Source organism: Elephas maximus, chromosome 20, assembly GCF_024166365.1.
Source record: "Elephas maximus indicus isolate mEleMax1 chromosome 20, mEleMax1 primary haplotype, whole genome shotgun sequence".
NCBI classification, from domain to species: Eukaryota; Metazoa; Chordata; class Mammalia; order Proboscidea; family Elephantidae; genus Elephas; species Elephas maximus.
The window spans coordinates 69,291,345-69,311,577 of record NC_064838.1 but is presented as its reverse complement, the minus strand read 5'-3'; the positions used below and the strand labels follow the sequence as shown (position 1 = coordinate 69,311,577).

The 20,233-nt window shown below is 44.4% G+C and overlaps 1 protein-coding gene across 13 annotated transcripts in view; it reads right to left on the bottom strand.

Moving 5' to 3' along the window:
- ATXN7 (ataxin 7) overlaps nucleotides 1-20,233 on the bottom strand; it is a 199,049-nt gene that overhangs the window by 48,506 nt on the left and 130,310 nt on the right. Inside the window, exon 1 of one of the 13 annotated variants that reach the window (XM_049863246.1) lies at nucleotides 9,670-18,335. The exons of the other annotated variants lie outside the window; for them this stretch is intronic. Within the exon in view, the coding sequence (XP_049719203.1) occupies nucleotides 9,670-9,736 (67 nt within the window). The 5' untranslated portion in view covers nucleotides 9,737-18,335. Of the gene's footprint in view, nucleotides 1-9,669; nucleotides 18,336-20,233 lie in introns of those variants that run through there. 13 annotated transcript variants of the gene reach the window in all.

Below are 20,233 nucleotides of genomic sequence, written 5' to 3'. Positions count from 1 at the left end.
TTAAAATTATTATCAACTCTGTTGTCAACATCCTCCTCCCCCACCTTCTCGGCCTAATACCAACCAGTCTTTCTCCACAGGAGCATTATCAGGATTTTTGGGCAATTCTTAGTGCAGCGTTGCCAGATGGTTAGCCCCCCACCTTTTCATCACCAGAGGCAACAAGAAACCTCCCCCCAACCCATCTCCACGTGGCCCCCAAAACAGGTAGGGCCCCACCCTCAGTTGAGATATATTTTCTAAAACAAATCTCTGATATGTATTTATGAAACAATAGGTTTGATAAGCTTGTTACATGAATTTTTATGACATACATTAAAATATCCATCCAGGTTTCTCCTACAATCACTTTGTGGACCCCCAGTGCAGTGCAATGAAGGCTGAGAGCCCATATGTCTGTGATGCAAAGACGGTAACCAACCAGAGCTTCAACTTCTCAAAAGTGTACGCCTTTTAACTCTTCTTTGGGTATCCCAATTCTCAGGCAGGCATTTTGGAGCAAATGTGATGTATTCTATCTTAAGATCAACTGGTGGAAATAAAATTCACGATCCAATTAAGTCAGTCAGTTCTGTTACAATGCTTGTTTTAAAAATGCAAATTTATTCCAAAGTCATTGATACACTAGGGAACAATTTGAGCATAATAGAAATGCTGCGTGTGCTTACAAGAAACACTGGGAGAATGCAGAAGACTACACACGGCTGAACGGAGCCAAGTGGGAATACACAAAACGCACACACCAACTACTGGCTGATTCACCGCTGGTGTTACAACACGCCACACCCACCACGGCCGGCCGGTGTCACCACCCTCCTTCCGATTTCAGGTAACCCTCCTCTTCCATCTCCCACCACTTCATAATAACTCACAAGCTGCAACCAGCCCTTCTGATGCCTACTTCAGAGCTTCCAACCAGTTTATTCTGGCTGAACCCCTGCTGAGAATCTGCATTTCTAACCAGTTCCCAGGAAGTTATACATAAGAATCACCTGGGGACCTTGTTAAAATGTAGATTCTAATTCAGTATATCTGCAGATTCTCAGCAGGGAACTTGTTAGAAATATAAATTCTCAGGAGGGGCTCAAACCAGTTCAAAGCCCTGGCCCACTTCTACAATCATAAATTGTCGAGGCGAAGTGCCGTATTTATTCTCGTATCTATACCCTTTAACCATTTAATGTATGTATAACAATTCTGTAGCGTGCAGCAGGTTCCTATCTTTTCGTGTGTGCGTCACTATGAGGGTTTTCAGTGTGTTGCCCGTGATGCCATTCCCCAACAGCCCGTGTGGTTTTTCACTGCGTGATTTTGCACGGTGCAGTCATTTTTCAGGGGGGCGTCCATCATGTTATGGCAGCACTCACCAGAACCCTGGGCCTGTCCTCTCACTCTCCTACTCCCGCCACAGCCCACCTTTTCTTTCCTTCAGTTAACATCTTCCTTTCTTGCCTATGAACTCTTGATGTAGGATTTAGTACTACAAAGTCGGGACTCAAAGTCAGCTGATTCATCAATAACATTTCAAAATAAAATCGTATTTTCTACTTCAACAATAAAAACTATTTAGGAAACTAAGAATGGCAATCTATCATGTGGATTTCTTTCATTCACAAAAACCTGAACAGATAGTGTGTGTGTCTAACAGATCCTGGCTGAAAAGTGCCAGCTCCAATCCTCGTCATGCTATTGAGTTAAACTGTTCCTTTGTGTTATAGTCCGGTAACTTAACTCTGCGAAAAGGGCAGCATCTGGCTTTCCTCTCACAAGGAAGCAGAGGTAAAACCAAATTTAATTACAACTGAGTTGAACTCCCCTCATCCTTTGACCCTGGGTCCTTATTTAAGATTCTAAACTGGGCTTCCAGTTCTGTTTTGTTTTTCAAAATAAAGTGTTTGTCCCTAGATCAAAAGAGAAATAGGCAAATTATGGAAAAACTTAGGGACCTATATTAAGTGGACAAAGTGGTGGCCAGATGCTAAGCGTGACAGCAATGTGGCTTGCCAAGGAGTCCAAGTTGAATTTTCAAAGCACTCCTTTCTCCAGAGTCTGGCACCAGCCCAGACAAGGCACAAGCTGTCCCTGAAAGAGGAAGGCACTGTGAATGGCTCCAGCCAGAAAGAAAGGCAGGCAGACTGACAGACAGATACAGATACACAGTGAGTCAGAAAAAGACACACACAGGTCAATGTGTGTGTTGGGGACACGAGGAGGGGCAGGCAGACACACAGACAGAGACAGAGCGAGGGATGGATCCCGGGGCTCCCCTCCTCCTTTGTGGTTTGAACATGTGACACCGCTGAAGGCAATGAAGGATGGGTGGAGGGGCGGGCGGGGGGATGGTGGACAGCTCTCTGTACGTCATCCAAAACGGAACACAACCAACATGCTGAGATTACGTATATATGTGTGGTGTGTGTATGCACTGAGACCTAGGTACTCCAAAAAGGAGTTCAAAGCAGATACTTCGATCTTTCTATATGTCATAAATATCACTGCTTTGAAAATAACTAAAAACAATTTATAATGCACAAGGGTCAAAATTAGGGCACAAACCTAAGAAACAGTCAAAGCAAATTACAACTTCAAATGTTATCATCCATGCTTGAAAGTATCTAAAAGGATATATATCAAAGTTTTTTGTTTTTTTAAAGTGGTTATCTCTGGAATTATAGGTCCTTTTTTTCAGCTTTTGTGTACTGTTTAATTTTTCTACAATGAAAATTGGCTACCAAATACATACCTAAAAAAATGGAAATATTATTTGGTGTTCTGGCCTCAATTCCACATGTGCCAAAATAAAGCAAGGTATGTTATCCTTCGTGAGCATGATATAAACCTGTCCCATTCTCAATGGGCAGTATGCAAGGGTGGCTAACTGCTACTAAGAAAACCTCACAAAGCTCCTTTTCCCCAGGCCTCTTGTCTCTCCTTACTCTGGCTAACGTTTTATAGTCTAAATAACTGACTGAGAAGTCTCACCTTCAGCAACAACAGCTGCTGCCGCTTACCAGGCAGAAACCAAGTGCCAGGCACATGCTACGAGATTTTATAGGGATTATCTCATTCAATCTTGACCATCACCCTTAAGAGGCAGACACTGTTATTACCCCCACTTTCCAGATGAAGACACCAAGGCCCTAAAAGGCTTGAGTCGCTTGCCCAAGGTCACACAGCTATTTAAGCGGCAGAGTTGGAATGCAATCTCTGGCAGGCTGACCCAGCGCTCAGCCTAAACCACAGTTCAAGCCACCTGCCCCCAGATGGTATTGTTAGCAAGCCAGGACACAGGGGTCAAAGGCAGGCAGAAGGGAGAGAAGGCAGGAGCGGCGTAAAACCAGGCAGTAGAAGCCCGTCCTCCAAAGTGCTCAGCAAGAGCAAGGTAACTGTTAGCCAAAAGGCTGCAAAGGCTGAACGTACAGCAAGGTTGTTGAAGACAAGAGTTTGGTAAATTCAGGGTAAGGGGTCCAGAAAAAAAACCTAAATTGTTCTGGATTTCATCTTTTCATTTTAGAAGCTGCTGTCCCTAAAGATCGGCTATGGGGGTCAGCCAGCAAAGCGTATTTTGGTTCAGGGGCTCTTAAAACATCGAAGAAGGTTTGAGGAGTGAATTGTGGTGGGAAGTGCCAAACGGGACTATCTTTCTGGCTTGGATGGAAAGAAAACACCTTACAAAGTTCTCACATGAGTATGTTCTACAAAGAACCACCAGGAGGAGCAGTAAATACCTCTTCTATAGACTCACGCTACACCCCACCAGCCAACAAAACTATGACTACAGCTGGTCAATATGTGGTCACTGATGGCTGTCCTCCCAGTGGAGTCTCGAGGCTGTCAGATCCAGTCCCTGATATTGGCTAAGTGGTTAAGTGATATGACTGCTAACCAAAAGGTCAGCAGTTCAAATCCACCAGCAGTTCCTTGGAAACCCTATGGGGCAGTTCTACTCTGTCCTCTAGAGTCACTAATTGACTTGACAGCAATGGGTTTGTTTTTTTTTTTTTTGAACTGAGTAACTAACCAGAAACCAAACAGAATGGAATCTAAAGCAAAATAAAAATAAGAGACATAAAAAGGGCAAGAACTTTGGAGTCAGAAAGATGTGGGTTCAAATCCTTGCTCTGCCACTTACTAGCTAGCTGGGTGACCTTGAGCAACTACGTGACTCCGTCCACCTTCGCAGCCTCTTCATCTTGTCAAGCCTACCTTGCAGGGTTGTCGGGGGTTAAATGACAGAGCTGTGAAGCCTGCAGCCCAGGGCCTACCATGTACCAGGTACTAGGAACTCGACAGGGAGTAAGACAGACAGCTCTGTTAGTTCAGCTGATGCCAGCCACAGACTTACTTCTTTAGAGAAGTACCTGTGAGAACAACCGCTGCCCCCCAAAGCAGGGAGAGGCTACTGAAGAGCAAACCACACCTGCTTTGCTCTCACTGTCCTCTCCAGCATGGGGAGAATTTAATTTACGTGTTTCATATGTATGCTCCTCTGGGAAGACACGGAACTCTTCTCAGATAAGGAATGCGGAAGGACAACCGTTAGAATTAATTTAAAAACAAATGGAGTCGCACCAACCAAAAAGGATGCTCATTCAAGATAACACTGTATGAATAAAAGGTTAGGTCATTTTCCTGACGGAACTGAGTCACTCAGAAAGAACTGTAGGTAAAATTGAATAAAGTGGAGATCAAGCCTCAAATTCAGTTCATGGGTTCAAAGGTGGAAATTTCAGGAAGGTTATCAAAGTAGTGATTCCTAATCTTCATAGATTTTTCTTTAAATGAAGCACATACTTTTGGCTGGATTTGATCAGGTCAAACATCATGCATACTGTATACTGAAAAGACTTAGGACAACTACCAAGCCACTCTTCAAGGAACCACGGTCCCATGGAGCCTCTGACAGCCCCGTTCCACTAACACTCCATAGCCACTGCCATTTAAAACAGGGCTTTTGATAAGCTTACACATGGCTAGAAAATATAAAACACAGGCAAATATTTATAGATCTTTTAGCCAAGCAACAATTAACAGTTACATATTTCAAAAAGCTCAGTTTAGAAACTCTGAGCTGTTGATTAAGCTGTCCCTTCACAGAATGAAACTATTTGTATATCCAGGTTGAAAAAAAATTCCATTTACTGTTACACAGTTCACAATTAAACTAACTGTCATACTTCACTTTCAGGTGGCCAAGCACAACTGGTAAGGTGTCATCTGGCATTACCACCTTTCGTAAGGGCTATGACCCTCTCCCCACAAGATCCAGACCTGAGACAGGCTATCAACCAAGACTCTAGGTTTCTTTTTTTAATCTCAGCACTTTTTCCTTACAAATCAACTCTGATCCACACCTGTGTTTCCCTCAAACTTCTTTCAATACTGACATTCAGGATCTTTCAGCATATCTGCATATTACCTGGATAATTATTTACATTATATATACACACATGTACACATGGGATACATACACGTATACACACACGTACACATGGGGTATATACATGTATACACACACATTTACACATGGGATATATACATGTATACACACATTTACATGTGGGATGTATGTATGTATACACACATTTATATGTGGGATGTATACATGTATACACACATTTACACATGGAATGTACACATGTACGCAGACACACTTATGCATGGGGTTGTCATGAGCTGAAATCAGCTAGATGGCAACCAACGACAAACCCTACCTGTATGTGCATATATTTTAATTCAGGGGCTGACTTCAGAGCACCTAAGCCAGCGCTATCCTAAGCAATAATACCTCTGAAAACATGGCACTGGGGTTGATGCAGCGGTTATTTATCTTTCCTAGTAACTATTAAAAATATACTCGGCATGCCACTTACAATCACACCACGGACATTAAGCATTTAATGGTTTTCTCACTATATTCACTGTGATTAGCTTTTCCCTGTAACTTTTCTCATTCTTTCCTAAAAATACTAAAATGTGCCTGAGCCGCAAACCGCAAAGGACAATCCTACAGAAAAATTACTCTACTCTGTCATCCAAGAACCAAAACACCAAACTCATCGCATCGATTCCGACTCATCGCGACCCTATAGGACAGAGCAGAACTGCCCCTTAGGGTTTCCAAGAAGCAGCTGGTGGATTTGAACTGCTGACCTTTTGGTTAGCAGCTGTAGCTCTTAACCAATGTTCTGAATCCTAAATCTGAGTTTTCTGTCATTCCATCAGGGTCCCCAGCCATTGGATTAGACTACAGAGAAAGCTGGGTGTAGTCTGATTTCTGAGAAGTAAAGTAAAGCTCTGGGACTGTCCCTGGAACATCTCAAGCTGGGGAAGCCAGAGCTGACCCCTGACATGCAGTGCCTCAAAAGACAAATAGCCAAAACAGGAGAAGGGAGGCGGCCTTAGGAGCACGCTTCAGTGGGTTACAAAGGGCACTGGAAAACACTGAGAGAAACAGCCTTCACCAGGAAGCCCAGGGCATCATTTCCACTTGAGAGGCTGCACTGAAAAGGGTGATTTCAACACTGGCTACCCTAAGGCGTCAGTCTCCAACAGTGGCCGCTGCCAAAGGCATCTCTCCTCCTGCAGGCACGAGGAAGTGCTTTTATGTGAAAACCTAAGGGAAAGTGCAGGAGAGAGTCCTTAACAGCACTTGGGCCACCTGAAACAACTTTTCGCCAAAGGTCTATAATCAAATTATCAAGCTCTTCAAGTTGGTGCTTTATGATGGAAATAAAGGCCCCAGTGAAGAATTCCGGGTCTCCCCGCATTTCCCCGTCTCTGGGCAGAGTGTGCACCGCAGCATCCCTGGTCACACTGGCCACGTGAAGGAGTACAGACCACAGAGGGCAGACTGTAGGGAAGGCGACCCCGCTGGGGCAGGGCCAGTGTGAATGGCGTGTAAATAATATTGCTAAGAAGGGAGCAGAAATATGGCAACCTCAAAGAATCCTCTTGCCAGGAATTCCTCCCATGAGCACTGTTCCTCCTGGACTTCACCTGCAACTATGTCAGAACTATGAAAACCTTATTGAGTGTCTGGCGGTAGGGTACCCCACCCCTGCCTTCTCAACTTGTATTTCTTTGTAAACATTTTAAAAATGGCCTTAAAACATCCGAATACTTTATTAAAGGAGATGAAAAGGTAGAGAGAAAGAGGAAGTACTGAAGGCTGTAGCAGCTGACCACCTGGATGGTGAGTCCCACATCCCTACTTCGTAATCAGTGTCACGAGACAGCCTGTTTCAAGGACCCTGAATGGCCTGCTGAGCGGAAGGCTTTCTCCCTCTGCTCCCACAACCAAGTCTGCTGGAGGCGCGCACTCTGACCCGCAGGTCACGCGGTCTCAAACACGCACGTGCACAACACCGGCTCTTAGGGAGAGTACCCTTGTGAAAGGCGCTGCTGCCCTGAGCACAACACAGCCATGGAACTCATGCCAGCTCCATCTCCTGTCACCACCGCTGACCACAGGCTACCCTGCGATGAACGACATGCTGGCTGACACTTCTGCTTTGCCAACGGTCGTGTGGACTTTCCCCTCTGGCCTCAGGAAACAGCACTCCCCTGATGGTATCGACAGGTACAGCCAGCCTGAAACAGACCCAAGCTCACCACCTGACTGCTGCACACCATCTCCCCCAAATTCACGCCCCTCTCCTCTGCACCCCATCATTCACTTGAAATGTTGCTATTCCTTATGTTATCAACATATGAGAAGGAAAAAAAAAAAAAACCCCAAAACTAAAAATCCATCAGTCTCCAGTTACTTTTGATTTAATGCTTTGATCTGTTAGGGAGAAAAAGCACCTAGAAGTCCAATGAATCGTCAGAATTTTAGCTTTCCAATTTGTTACACCACCTGAAGCTCGAGAATCAGACACACTCAGACACAGTCATTTACACAAATCTCTGCAGCCACATCTTAGGTTTTGGTCAGTTTTCCCAAATGAAAGACAGACCATCACTAAAAAGACAAAAACACTAAGGTATGCCTTTGCCACGCCAATCCAATTTTCATACACAGACACACACACACAGACACACACACACACAGAGGAGAGAAAGGATAGCTCCTACAGGATTAAGAATGGGGGGGGGTGAAAGGTAGAGAGAGAAAATTAAAGGAATCTGGGGAAACTTAAATTAGAGACGCTGTCTTACAATTTTTTTTTTTTTTTTTAAACTGCAACTTCTGTGCAGAAATCCCAGAGGGAGCGTCATCTTCCCAGGCCAAGGGGCATCCGCTCCAGGTGCAACGGAATGACAGCACCATCTGCCAAAAAGCACTGTGCTCAGTCTCTAAGTCACAGTTCCTATTACTATTTTTCACTAGTTTCTATTTTTTTCATCTCACTTTTTTCTAGAGGGGACACTTTATTCTATTCTGGATGGATATGGGACCGATAACAAAACCTCAAACTCAGAACACAACCCAAAAGGCCTCCTCCACTAAGCATTCTCTTGATAAGGAGTGGGTGATTCATTTCTTTACAGATGCCATGTTTTCAATGAGTTTGCAGCGTGTATTTATTTGTTCTGAAGAGAGAAACAGTATCTGCCCCAACTGCACCAAAACCAATATTCAAAAACGAAAGCAGAAACAGCAAAACTAAAACTACCTGATAATTCAGAGAGAAGGATTTGCAGAAAAATCGATTTTAGTGAATTAACAGCAATTTGATTAAAGGTTTAAGAGCTGCTTGTATTTAAAGCCCTACAACTAGGTAACTAAATTGCCAACGTTAATGAAAACCATCCGATCAAGCTCATTATTGCAGAAGGCATGAAATTTGAATCCAGTGAAACTAAAGAATTCAATTGTCAGCTCACTTCCTGCCAGAAGACAGAAAGCAGAAAGAGCTAAGGTAACTTTGAGCACAGCCTGTCCCCCCGTGTTGGTTAAGGTTGTGTATCAACCCCCCTGCCCCCCAAACACTCGGCACAAGCCGCTCGGTATCTTAGTAACGCAACTGAAAAGAACCATCTTTTCTGGGAGTCGCCCCACAATTAAACGTTTATACACTCAATTTCAGTCACTGAATGACTTCCCAGGGTTACAGTTTGTATTCTCAAGTTGTCCTTCCTCTTGACATGGTGCTGTCTGAAACTGCTGTGGATCTGAAGTCTCTGACAAGACAGCTCTCAAACACTCTACAGGAAACACTGCGAGCCGCCTGTCATGAAACCTCGCTTACCACAGAGAAGATAAAAAACAAACAGCTAAAGTGTGTCACAACCCTCTTCCATTTTTAGAGAGCGACATAACCAACGCTCTCCCTGTTTTCAGATAGGAGAACTGTTTGGTGCAAACCTCAGCATTTTGTTGGAGTTAATAGCAAACTCGACTCCCGTCTGCTTTTGAACTTTGGCCAGATCTCTCAAGTGACATTTCAGAACGGCTCCTGGGGACTGCTTGCAGCAGCTAATCCCTCCTGCTGCAATGCCCACACTGATCCGCTCCCGGTGTAGAGCTGAGCCCCCACCACCTCGCAGCACGCCCCTCCGGGCCTGCTGGTGGGGCAGCAGCGGAGGCCAGGAGGGAGGAGGCCTGCACGAACTCTGCCGGCCTCTGCTTGGGTCCACATAATGCCAGCGAAGACCTAACCCACTTTCCGCAAGCTCATCTAGAACTGGGCCTCGAGCCAAGCCCGGCCTCGGAAAACTTACCCAGTGGAGCTGTCAGCCCCTGTGCAGGGGAAGGGCTGCTGTGCAGCGGCTTCTGGTGACCTTCCATTCACAGAATCTGGCTGTGCTTCACTGCACACTTGCTACTGCAGGCTTGCATCATGAGTTGGGTCTGCCCACCAACTCCAAATATGCTCCATGTTTGGACTTATGTAACATTTGCTACTACTGTAAAAAGCACTTGAATTACAAAGGTCCTGGCAGATCAACAGAAAACAGGGGGTGGAGTCTAATTTCATCTAATATGGTCATACAAGGCGTCCTGGCCGGTGTAAATTAATCCTTCTATTTGAAAGGCAACTTGCCAAAACTGGGGAAGGTGGAAGTAAAAAATTTAACCTGCTAAAATGTGGATTACTCACAGCCTACTTTTTCTGAATACTTTAAACTGACACTGTTACTGCCAGGTATATTAGAAAATCTACATGATTCATTATAAAACCTACATTTTAAGCCTCAGTAGATCTAGAAGTCTTCAACATACTTCTATAAGCCTGAGAATCCTTTCACCACGTTTTATTTCCACATGCTCTATCCTTAAAAAAAGGCTATTATACATGGCATACGTTTCCATTCTAATAAATGTAGTTATAGAAAGCTTAGCTCATTTTCTGTATTTTATATGTAAGTGTGTGTGCAGAAGAATATACAATTGATTGTCCAGAATTTGATGTTCAATCATTAGATGACAGATAAAAGTTGAGGATAATTTTAAGCCCCAAACTTTTGTCATTAAGTGGCTCTTTATCAACAGTGCCATCCTGATTTGGCTGGTCCCTACCTTGGCCCTATCACACCCTTCACACAACTATTTCTCCTCTTGCCAGTCGCCAAATGCTACCATGAAATAGACATGGAAAAGAACCACCAACTGATCTGAGTTTTATGATAATAAAGGCTGCACACGTACATAAATAGACTCAGGTTGACAGTTCAGAATGAATGTTTTGAAGTATCCAAAGAAGAGGCAAAGACTCCCCTACAGAATCCATCACCCTACAAAGAATATCTGGCAAAAGTCACGAATGACGCGTGTGGGAAAGATAGGGTCTGGAAGGGGTGGGGAAAGGCTTGAGGCATGGCAAATGACTTCTATTAGGCCAGATACAGATTCTAAATTTACACTATTTCATTTTCACTGCAAGCATTCCGCTCCAAACTCTTATCAGCAAAATTAAGATCCAGGAGATTTTCTGAAGCCTACCTTTCTCAGGTTTCTTACAACCACATTCAAACCACCAAAGGCCATGGTGGCCCTTAAGAGATGCCAGAGGAGCATAAGGGAAGAGCCACCGGCAGGCTGAGCACACTTCTCCCAAATCTTTAAAAAAATCAATCTGCAAAAAATTAGAATTTAAGGTTTTCTTAAGTGAGAAGGAAAAAAAAAAAAAAAAACCAAAAAACCCTACTGTTGTACTATACCTGATTGCAACAAGTCTCAGCACTGTTCACTGGATGTACGCATTGTCCCCAGGGCCAGCTAAGGGCTCTTTTTGATGGCATCAACTGCAGAACTGAGCTGAGACGAGAGGACCCTTTCTAAGGCAACCCTCAGTTCCACACACATGGTGTGCGTGTATGTGGACACCCAGTCCTTGCTGGTCTACTGGCATAAATGCTTGCCTTTCGAATGTTCCTAGAGCCAGCCAAGCCATGACAGCGTGGCAACAAAGTCTTTCTGCAACCCTGACGAAAACAACAGTGAACTTCAGCAAATGTTCTTAAATCCTACAAACATGTCTACATTTAATTTCATGTAAAAACAAGGAAAAAAACAATTTAAATCTATTTTTAAGACCTACATCAAAAAAAGGATGAATGGTAGTATAAGCCAGGAAAATATAACTGTCTGATAAAAATACACACAAAACCTGAGCATAAAGCACACATTTCATTTTTAAACACATGCATGACCCTCAATGCCCTGAATAAAATGTTCAAGCAAATACCACTTTGTTCTGCTTGGAAAGCATCTGTTTTTAAACCATTTCCCAATATCCTATCCAAATAAAGTTTATTTTGATATTAAATCTCCCAACGAAGGCTCATATTTAAGTATCTAGGTCTGGGGACATGGTCACATTTCTTTTCACTAAAAAAAGACCACAGACTAAAATACCATTTTAACAGAATAACATCCATGCCCTACAGACCAGAAATTACATGTATCAGCTGTGGTTTGGATGGTGTGCACTCATCAATTTAACTCTGGTGCACAAAGGGAGTCCTGAACTGACAAAAATTCTGTGAATTAGCCTACTCACAGAAAATAAGCAAACAAGCAGCAGCTAGGAGGGGAGAAAGGGCAAGAGTTATGGCCCTCTGTTGGGCTGAAATGCCCAACTAGCCAATCGGCTTGGCATTCAATTATCTGGGAAACTCTTTAACTTGGTAGCGAGGACAGTGAGCCTGCAGTCTGATCATGTCTGGTTGTGGGGCCTTGGGTAAGAGACTTCTGTCCCTCAGGGCCTTTGTCTTCAACTGGAAAACACGGATACCACCACTACCTCCTCCCAGGGAGCTGGGTGAGGAGAAAATGAGGTACTAATGCAACACCCAGCACATCACAAACAGGTGGTCCCTGACTTACGACATACTCGAGTTACGACGAACCACGCTTAACGGCTGTTTGTGGTTCTTTTTTTTTTTTTTGGTACTACATGCAATGCTGCAGCATGTAATTTGCTGATACTACCATTCTCAGATGTTTACTCACAGATGTTTAGGCCAGACAGATTCTAAATTTACGCTATTTCATTTTCACTGCAAGCACTGTGCTCCAAACTCTATCAGCCAAATTAAGACCAAGGAGGTTTTCTGAAGCCTACCTTCTCAGGTTTCTTGCAACCATATTCAAACCACCGAAGGCTATGGTGGCCCTTAAGAGATGCCACAGGAGCACAAGGAAATAGCCACCAGCACTGTAACGTTTCCAATCCCCAAAGACAAATAAAGATTGGATTTATAAAGATACCGATAATACAAGGCAATAATAACGAAAACTAAAAAAAAAAAAGGATATTCGACTTCCGTGAGACCTGACTTACAAGGCAGTCATCGGAACAGAACTCGTCGTAAGTTGGGAAGTACCTGTAAACGTTAGCTACTATGACTAGAACCCAAGAGAGATTTAATGGGGCACAGCATGTGAAAGAAAGGAACAGTAAGAGTAAGACAGGACAGACACCGAGGGAGGTTCTACTATGGAAATCAGTGAAGTCTCCAACCAACCTTGGGATTCCCTAAATCGAATCCCTGAGAAGCCAGCACTGTGTCATTCGGTGTTTTACAGGGCAACAAACAAGCTGTTGGCTGTCATGAAATAATGTGTTCCTGTCACTGGTGGGAGCCAGTTCTCCGTTTTCCAGAAGTATGAGTCTCCACTAACTCCACTCCACAGCCTCAGCAGGGCTGGGGGCGGGGGGGGGGGGGTTACAACTGGCCTTAATTGGCACTTACAGGGGCTTCCTTACCTGCTGCCAAGGAGCACTTCAGAGGGGGGAAGTATTTTCAAACTTGGAAAACACCGAGCAATTCATTCAGCTGTGGGCATGGAAGCCTGCTACCCAGAATCAGATCAGCTTCACCAAGAAATGTTGCTATGTTACTCCCCAGCGCTCACTAGGTACACACGCCAGATTAGGAGAGGTGAGAGACAAAGCTTAAAGGGGATAATTCACCACGGGGGCTCATACCATGCAGTGGCCCTCGAGCTGGCATCGTCTGATCTGTTTGTGGATGGCTCTTCAGGGCTTAGCCACACTTCATCTGTGTGTCTCTTTTCAGCTGTTCCAACCGTCCAACGGCAGGCAAATAAAATACACCCTCAAGGCCTGATTTACACAGGCTTTGGGTCAACTGTGGGCTGACCTCAGCCCGCTCATTATTTGATACACAACATGAACACTGTTAAATGCGAAGAGCACAATGAGATCAGAAACAGAACTGATGATGGTTTTCCACTGGCTCTGCAATTAATCTTACCCAAAATTATTATCCTCCAGGAGGCTACAGGTTTTGCAGAGATTAATCCCAGCCCGAAAGAACTAGACTTGTTCCCTAGGGTAAATTCCACACAGAATGAATAGAAATTTCCCAAAGGTGCTGGGAAAACCACGTATAGTTTAAATGAAGTGGCTTTAAAAACATGGGTCATTTGAAAGATCTCTACCTTGTATCACTAAATGTTATACAGGCTCAGAAGAAATCTGCCACACGAGCAGTGAATGTTCGTGCTTGTTTGAGAAATTTACTTCAAAGTCAAATCAGAATTAACCGTGTGTGTGTATGCACGCCCGCCCGCCTGCGAAGAATATTTTAAGAGGCTTTAGAAGAAATAAATGAAGTTTAGAAAAATAAACACGACATTACTCCTGGCCAAGACACACTCACATAGGGCTGGTGGAGATACAAGGTATCACACAGGCTTTGGGAAAGCAGATCTAGCTGCAGCTCTTCACAATGAAAATCAATACCCTTTCAGACCTGAGAATCCCTTCCTGAGACTCTGTCCCACAGGAACTAAGCCATAGTAGGTAAGGACACACGCACAAGGGTGTTTACTGCAGCTCTGCTCAGAGTCAAACACCGGGCAACAAGGTGAATGTCCACAGAGGGGCTGGCGGAGGCAATGCCAGCGCGGCCACACCTCACGACCGTAGGCAGCCTTTAAGCGGGGGGATTGGCCTTGAGGCTGTGACTGGATTTCCGTGCGGTATCGAGGAGTAGAAAAGAAGAGTGCGTGACAGGATCCATTTCTGTAAACCACGACCAGATGCCCCTACTGATAAAACGTGATCCTGCTGTATGTGCCTGGACAGTCGTGAGCATGAGGAGAATGAGAAGACACACGCTAAGTCACCTACTGAACTAACCTGGTTTACAGGGTGGAGAGAAGGGTGGGAGGAGGTGGGGAAGCAGGAAGAGGCAATGAAGTCAAGCGGGCTGCACTCACAAGAGCATTCTGAGATTGCTACACTTGTCATTTATGTAAAAATACGTTGACGCATACGGGAAAACAAAATTTAGGAAGAAAAATTTCAATATATTCATGTGTCAGGCAAAAAAATGTATAGACATTGGTTTAGCAGTTATTTTTGTTGTGAAAAACACATTATAAAGAACAATTTAGGAAGCATGAAATTCTGACATTATATCAAACATATAACGTCACTCTTTTTTTTTTTTTTTTGGTCCAGCTCAGCAGACTGAGATTCAAGTAGCGGAGCTGAACACAGTAAGAATCTCACACAAAAAAGGCTTTTACAAAATCTGGTGAAACAACACTGTAACTTTCTAAAAAAAAAAAAATCTAAAGCACACCACAAATCCGCAGCATGAGGCGTTCTAACAGTCATTTTTTTAAACTGTAAGAGGTAACGGAACAAATGTCATTCTAGAGTTTGTGACCAAGGAGAGGAGAAAACAAGAAGTACACCATGTGTGATCAGGCGCTTATTACTTTTATCTAACTTTCTTTAAATCTAGATCATCACCTCCCCTGATCAAACGCACAAGAAGGAAAGGGATACTATTACTCTGAAGTTTGATTTGAGAACTGCTGTCTTAAAAAACCAGATATAACATAAGTCTAAAAACTAGGACTTCTGTATACACATAACAAATGAGGAGAGGGAAGAGCTAAAGTCAGCCTTCCCTCTTGTCCACAACTAGTTTGCTTTATGGGCTTGGGCTAGCGCAGGCAGTGGAGGCATGATCCTGGTGATGGGTGCTACAGTACAAAGAAGCAATAAATACTCCCTCTTCGGGTCATACCAAAGACCACAGCTAAGAGGGCCGAAGTACCTGTGTGTGTGGCAGGGCGGGGCGGAGGGGGAAGGTTACCTTAAATAGTCAACATACGTACTAGGCTTATGAAGTAACTTCAGGAAAAGCATCTTTTATCAAATACAACTAAAATGTGGACTTACATCCTGAAATGTCCCCTTTAATGTCTGAAGCACAGCCGTCCTATACAGCTAATGACTTCTATATGCAGCAGACACATCAAAAGTGGCTCTGCTGAATGTTAATGATTTATATTCTATTTTTCATACTGCTAGAAACTCACGTGTTCACTGTCTTACTCTGGTGACACTATCAGAACTATGAAGTGCTAACCTGGCGGGAAGCTGAGATGAGGCTCAGCGTAGGGAATCGATATGCAGAAATGCTGATGATCATTAAAGCCTACATGTAACAAGGCAGCACTGAAAACCTAAATGCCTACCAACACACGACTGGCCGAACTAATCATCAGACGTGAATGAAGTGGAAACAGGCGGTCTTTAAAAAGACCTCGGCACAGCAACATGCATCAACGCGCGAAGGTATTTACAATTATTTTTAAGTTAAAAGTAAATTCATAACAAATCTAAATTTGTGTGTTTGTGCGTGGGAGAAGGGAAGTGTGTAAATATCATTTTGTCCAGGGTCTAAAAGCGTCCCAAGGGTACAGGTAAAACCATACTCCTGCGAAGAGAATGGAGCTTTATCCATTCTGATTGCATCCTTGTCTTCTTGTCATTGGTAAATTTTTTTTAATGATATGCATGTATATTCATTTAATTATGAAAAACAAATTAAAAAAAATTTTTTAAATCAATAACATCTTGGTACTCAAATAAGAATATGAGAAGTCCCAGGAAGGCCCCTGTGTCCCCTTGTTTCCTGGCTTATGTGGTATGACTGGGCTGCTGTTCCATTAAAAAAGGAACTTTTGAAAAGAATAAACGACTCCATAACTTGGTGTGGTAAAGTGAATTACTTAGTATGGCTCTTTTAGTCATGCCTGGTCTTGTGACTCCTACAAAATGATTGGGTGCTATTGTTAGGTGCCATGGAGTCGGTTTGGACTCACAGCGACCTTATGTACAAGAGGACTAAACACTGCCCAGTTCTGAACCATCCTCGCAACTGTTGTTATGCTTGAGCCCATTGTTGCTGCCACTGTGTCAATCCACCTCACTGAAAATCTTCCTCTTTCTCACTGACCCTGTACTCTACCAAGCGTGACTGGATGGGACTATGCTAATAAGATGCTTGTGGCCCAAGGGGATTGGACAGCATTGCTAATAATACAAATAAGGTGTATGGTACCCTTCTAGAGGTGGGAACATGCAAATAAAGTGCATGGAACTCTAACAAGGGAATTCACCAGTTTTACCATCTCACTAGGCTTAAAACAGAGCCAATCCCTGGGCAGAGGGGAGAACTCACTACCACCAAGAAAGAAGAGTTAGGAGTGGAGGCGTCCTTTGGGCCTGGGGTCTCTGCACTGAGAACCTCCTAGACCCAGGACACAGAGAAAGAGAAAGAGGTCTGCCTGTGGGCATGGCTGAGAAGTTGTCCTAACCGAAGAACTCTATCCTGAGTTATTCCTGATCCTGAATTGTAACCTGTTAATTTCCTAATTAACCCTGTGAGTATGGTCTGTGAGGTCCATGTGGCCACTGCCAGGAATTACTAAACCCAGCAGAGTAGAGAGTGAGGATGGCTGGAGTTAGAACCGGTGAAAACGTTGGAGGGTGGAGGTATGCCTGACCTTCACCCCACAGGAACCAGCCTTGGGTTGCTGATTGTGGTTCTCCTCCCCTCTCTTAAAGTTAGACAAAGACGTCAGACAACACCCCCATGCCATTCTTACACTTGGCATCACTGCAATAATTATTCTCTACCCCTACAATCTTTAGAAGATGTCTGAAGACTGTATATAATACATCAAGGCTTTTCATTCAGGTCAAATTGAGGGTTATCATATACAAATTGAAATAACCACTCCATCATCTATACAAGTGAGATAAATTCATCCAGCTGTTTGAGCAAACACCCCCATGTGTCATGAGTTCTCACGCCTTCCTTTTCCACACCACTCACCCTCCAGCCATCAGCCCTGCTGGCTGTAACTCCGAGGCAGATTTCAGCTCCATCTCCACCTCACTGTCACTGGCACTGCAATCCTAATCTAAGTTTCTCTGTGAATCCAGCTGTCAGCTGAACTGCCTCAACAGCCCACCGTCTGGTCTCCCTGCTTCCACTCTTGTCCTCCATATTCCACGTGGCAACCACAAATCCTCCCCTGAGGGCTGCCTCTGTACTGCCTGCACCGCCAACTCTGAGTCCCTTCCCAGCTGGTTGTGCCCAGAGTCATCTGGCCCCCTTTCTCCAACCCCATCCCAGACCCCTCTCTCCTCCTGGCAGACCCCTCTCTCTTCTACCTCCTTAGGGCCTTTCTGCCCACCCCATTTCCACCTCAGGATCTCCACACTTGCTGTTACCTCTATCTGGAACACTGACCTTCCAAATGTTCAAATGGCTGGCTCCTTTCCTACCAATGAGCTTAAAAACAAACTCCTCCGAGTGGCTGTCTTCAACTAGTTTTATCTAAGTGGCCTGTCCCAGTCACTCTCTCTCAAGTCATCCCTAGCATTTATCACTGACTGAAATAATCTTATTTTATCTGATGTCTTCTTTATCTGTGTAGTGTCTCCACCACCTCACACCTTCCCCAATATGAACTGCACGAAAATCAGAGACATGGTTTTTCTAGATCAGTGGAGGGCAATGCATAACACATAGTAGGTACACAATAAGTATCTGTCAAATCTATGAATATCATTGCCAGTTTAATTTCTTTTAAAAGCAACCCCAAAGGCATGGATGTTAATAAAAGCACAGATATCCCTAAGAAGAAAAAATCAATAAATTTTTAAACTAGAAATTAAAATGCTGGTCCTACAATGGCATAAATAATGGAAAGACACCATTTTAAGCGTACCTGTTTATTATACAACTAAGGAAAAAATATTAATAAAATTATTATCTCAGGAGAGAAGAGCCTTTTTTATGATGCTACTGAAGTTATCAGAAAAATTTAATTAGCAGTATTTGCCTTGTGGCAGAGAAAAAAATGAACTCTTATTTATTTCTACATTATGATACTCAGTAACAAGAAATTCAGGTCAATGGTCAATTTGGAATTTCCTCTGAGAGTCAAACTAACATTCTTCTTGACACTGCTCACTTTTGGACTTGCCTGCTCTGGTTAGCTGTCCCCCCTGCCCCGCCCACGAACTGACCCTCATTGCTGTCCCCCAGCCCCACCCACCAACTGACCCTCATTGCTGTCCCCCAGCCCCGCCCACCAACTGACCCTCATTGCTGTCCCCCAGCCCTGCCCACCAACTGACCCTCATTGCTGTCCCCCCAGCCCTGCCCACCAACTGACCCTCATTGCTGTCTCCCCAGCCCCGCCCAACTGACCCTCATTGCTGTCCCCCCAGCCCCGCCCACCAACTGACCCTCATTGCTGTCCCCCCTGCCCCGCCCACCAACTGACCCTCATTGCTGTCCCCCCTGCCCCACCCACCAACTGACCCTCATTGCTGTCCCCCTGCCCCGCCCACCAACTGACCCTCATTGCTGTCCCCACTGCCCCGCCCACCAACTGACCCTCATTGCTGTCCCCCTGCCCCGCCCACGAACTGACCCTCATTGCTGTTCCCCAGCCCCGCCCACCAACTGACCCTCATTGCTGTCCCCCTGCCCCGCCCACCAACTGACCCTCATTGCTGTCCCCGAGCCCCGCCCACCAACTGACCCTCATTGCTGTCCCCCTGCCCCGCCCACCAACTGACCCTCATTGCTGTCCCCCCTGCCCCGCCCACCAACTGACCCTCATTGCTGTCCCCCCGGCCCCGCCCACCAACTGACCCTCATTGCTGTCCCCCCTGCCCCGCCCACCAACTGACCCTCATTGCTGTCCCCCTGCCCCGCCCACCAACTGACCCTCATTGCTCTCCCCCCTGCCCCGCCCACCAACTGACCCTCATTGCTGGAGAAAGTCGTGGCATGTGTTTTAACCAGAGCAAAAGAGGAGAACATTTTTTCCTCTGAGACAAATTTCAATCTTTATATTGTTGACTACAGAAATATGCTACAAAATGTTAAGCTCATACAAAAAGAGAAGGAGCTTGGTTTTGGATAGCGTCTCTGATTTAGTGTTAAGTAAACCAGGACAACAGGCTGCAGAGAAATCCAATGACTGTGCTAAATTAAAAACCCACCTCCTCTCATTATGTCTTCGAATTACTAAATGTTCTCTAAGGTAACAGGTTATGTGGAAGGCAGAATTTTAAGTTTGCTTAGAACAGCTGGGTCAGCATTATCTTACCTTTCGCATAACCTGCCGATCTTTTGGTTAGCAGCCATAGCTCTTAACCACTATGCTACCAGGGTTTCCAGAAAAAGGCCCAGATTATAAAAATTTCGTGGCAAAATTTAGCTAGCATCCTGGGGAAGAAAAAAGAAACACTTGTCTTTTCTTTATTCAAAAACAAAGTTACTTAGTAGTCAAATAAAGTAGTCATTCAAAACATACTTGAAGCTGTTACTTTCCAGGTCTCGGATGGCAAAAGGGGGATGTTTTATAACTAGCAAAGCCTTTGCTTTGTCTCACAGATTAGTTATGTGATGGCAATAGCTGGTCACAAATATGTGAAGTATTGTCAATGATGAGAACCAGCATTTTTGCCAGAAGCAGCCCATC